Source organism: Scophthalmus maximus, chromosome 5 (genome assembly GCF_022379125.1).
Source record: "Scophthalmus maximus strain ysfricsl-2021 chromosome 5, ASM2237912v1, whole genome shotgun sequence".
In the NCBI taxonomy this organism is placed as follows: Eukaryota; Metazoa; Chordata; class Actinopteri; order Pleuronectiformes; family Scophthalmidae; genus Scophthalmus; species Scophthalmus maximus.
Genome location: NC_061519.1, coordinates 13,075,655 through 13,078,146, shown reverse-complemented (window position 1 = coordinate 13,078,146; position 2,492 = coordinate 13,075,655). Strand labels below are relative to the sequence as shown.

General features: G+C 46.4%; 1 protein-coding gene across 1 annotated transcript; it reads left to right on the top strand.

Annotated features, from left to right (window-relative positions):
• Nucleotides 1–278: 278 nt before the first annotated feature.
• LOC118310287 (transcription factor HES-1-like) lies at nucleotides 279–2,231 on the top strand. The gene is made up of 4 exons (XM_035633083.2): nucleotides 279–773; nucleotides 875–970; nucleotides 1,165–1,252; nucleotides 1,475–2,231. Exons 1-4 carry the CDS (start codon nucleotides 666–668, stop codon nucleotides 1,918–1,920), a joined length of 738 nt encoding a protein of 245 aa, XP_035488976.1. The 5' UTR covers nucleotides 279–665; the 3' UTR covers nucleotides 1,921–2,231.
• The last annotated feature ends 261 nt before the right edge of the window (nucleotides 2,232–2,492 follow it).

Genomic DNA, 2,492 nt, shown 5'->3' with positions numbered 1-2,492 from the left:
TTTAGAAGATGCGAGTGGTACTTTTTGTGACAACATCTCTAATGTCTTTAAGATGAATGCAGTTTAATTTGGTGTAACGGCTGCTGAAAGAATATTTCCCTTTCAATCAAAATAGGCAGGTGTGGACAAAGGGTTTATCTAAAGTTTTATCCGCAGATTAAAATAATTCAAACTGCACACTCTTAATCTACAGGTATGCGAGTTAAATCATCAGCTTTAACGCAGCAGAAACAACTTTTCCTCCATTTGAACTGTGGCTCATCTTCTCTTAGTAAAAAACCTCTCCTCCGGCATCCTGACGCGCAGCCAATGGGAGCGCCCCGCCGCACGAGCCCACCGCCTCCCCGGGCATCGCGTCCCGCGCGCCCATTGGACGGACGGGTGGAACCCGGGGAACCCGCACACGAGCCGCTCGCGTGCAGCCTGCAGCTCTATAAGTAAGAGCCGAGGCGCTGGGAGCTGCAGCGGACTGGGTGTCGGCTTGGCGCGGAGACAGAGGTCACTTCTGACGTTTGCCATCAGTGAACTGCACCGAGGTTTTGCCAGCAGGAGGCGGGACCACATTCAACTGGAGCCACAAATCGCTGTGCAGCATTTCTGCTACTGTAAAAAAAAACAACGTGTTAGTGTTTCTTCTGTTACACTGTTTCGAACACACCCTGAAGATGCCAGCCGGTACTTTGGACAGGACCTCCCCATCCTCCGTGGCTGCCACTCCGGCGAGTGGACACCCCACACCTGACAAACCCCGGACACTGACGGAGAACAGAAAGGTAGGTTGTCCGAGCGTCTTTCTTTATTCATTTAGATCAGAACGCACCTGTCTGTTAAGAAGATATCAGTTCTCACCTGTGTGTTTTTTTCGTCTTTCAAGTCTTCCAAACCAATCATGGAAAAGAGGAGACGTGCGCGCATCAATGAGAGTCTGGGTCAGCTGAAGACCCTCATCCTGGCCGCGCTCAAGAAAGACGTAAGCACAGACGACTTCATTTTGCACCAATAGCTAATTTTTAACATGCACACATCACTACACCTTAACGTGCAAAATGACAATGTTTTAACATGCACAGTTTACTATGCTTTAACATGCTCATATTATGACAGTTCAACATGGATGGGGAACAATATGAGCAAATACTAAAAGTGTCACTTTTCACCGTTCAGACTTCCAGACACTCCAAACTGGAGAAGGCAGATATACTGGAGATGACCGTGAAGCACCTCAGGAACCTGCAGCGACTTCAGATGACTGGTACTGACCATGTTGATGTGTCTCTATAATTCATTTATAGAGCACTTTTCATCGCTAAAAGCAATCTCAAAGTGCTACAACAATCTAAGGTTGATGATGATATTCATAGTTTAAATTAGACAAATATATATTTTTATCATATAATGTAATAACATTCTTTATATTTTGATTCCCTAATCTCTCTTGTGTTTCTAAATGTTTTTTTTTCTTTTCCTTCGACAGCTGCCGTGAACACAGACCCATCCGTCCTGGGTAAATACAGATCCGGGTTCAGTGAGTGTGTTGGAGAGGTCACCCGCTTCCTGTCCACGTGTGAGGGGGTGAACACAGAGGTGAGGACTCGCCTCCTCGGCCACCTGGCGGCCTGCGTGACCCAGATCAGTGCCATCAACTTGTATGGACCTCACCCAGGCACAGTTGGACAGACCAACACACAGGTTTCCGCTGCCTTAGCCACACAGATGCCTTGCAAGAGCGCCTCAGCGATGCACGTTCCCCCAGAAGCGATGAAGCTCTACGGCGGCTTCCAAGTTGTGCCGATGCCAGACGGACAGTTCACTTTTCTTGTTCCCAGTGCGGCCCTCGTACCTGTGAGTGCACAAAGCGGCCACCACGTGTCACCTGTTGCACCTCCAGTCACCTCAGACTCCGTGTGGAGACCGTGGTAGAAAATCAGCTCAACAGATTGTGTGTGTGTGTGTGTGTGGGGGGGGGGGGACTATCACACAACAAAACATATTTTTGTACATTTTGTAAATGTTTTTAAAAAAACCTACTTGAGAGGGATGTTTACACATATTTGTGTTTTTATATGAGCATTAGGAGATATTATTGGTGTGTTTTTTCTCGCTGTGATTTTCTGTTTTTGATATGGCACAATGCATTTGGCTCAGGTGGTCCAGGGAATCCTTGGAAAGCTCTTGAAAAGCACTGTATTTTTTGAGATTAATAAAATGTTTATATGATGTTTACAACACTATCTGCTGCAGTGGTGTCTCGGTCATTTCTTACCACCAAAAAAAAACTCCCATCAGGTTACAACGGTAATGTCCATTCATATAGAGGCTTTAAAAAAAGGCCACGGATTTAGATTCATCTCAGACCCTTGGAAAGTCTTTTCAATTAACACCCCTTGCACGGCGGCTGTTAAAATTCATCCCCCCTCCTGTGTGCCTTGTCCACACCTGGTAATCCCCTTGGCAGTGACATGAAAACCTGCTTTCTGGCTGTAAATAAATAC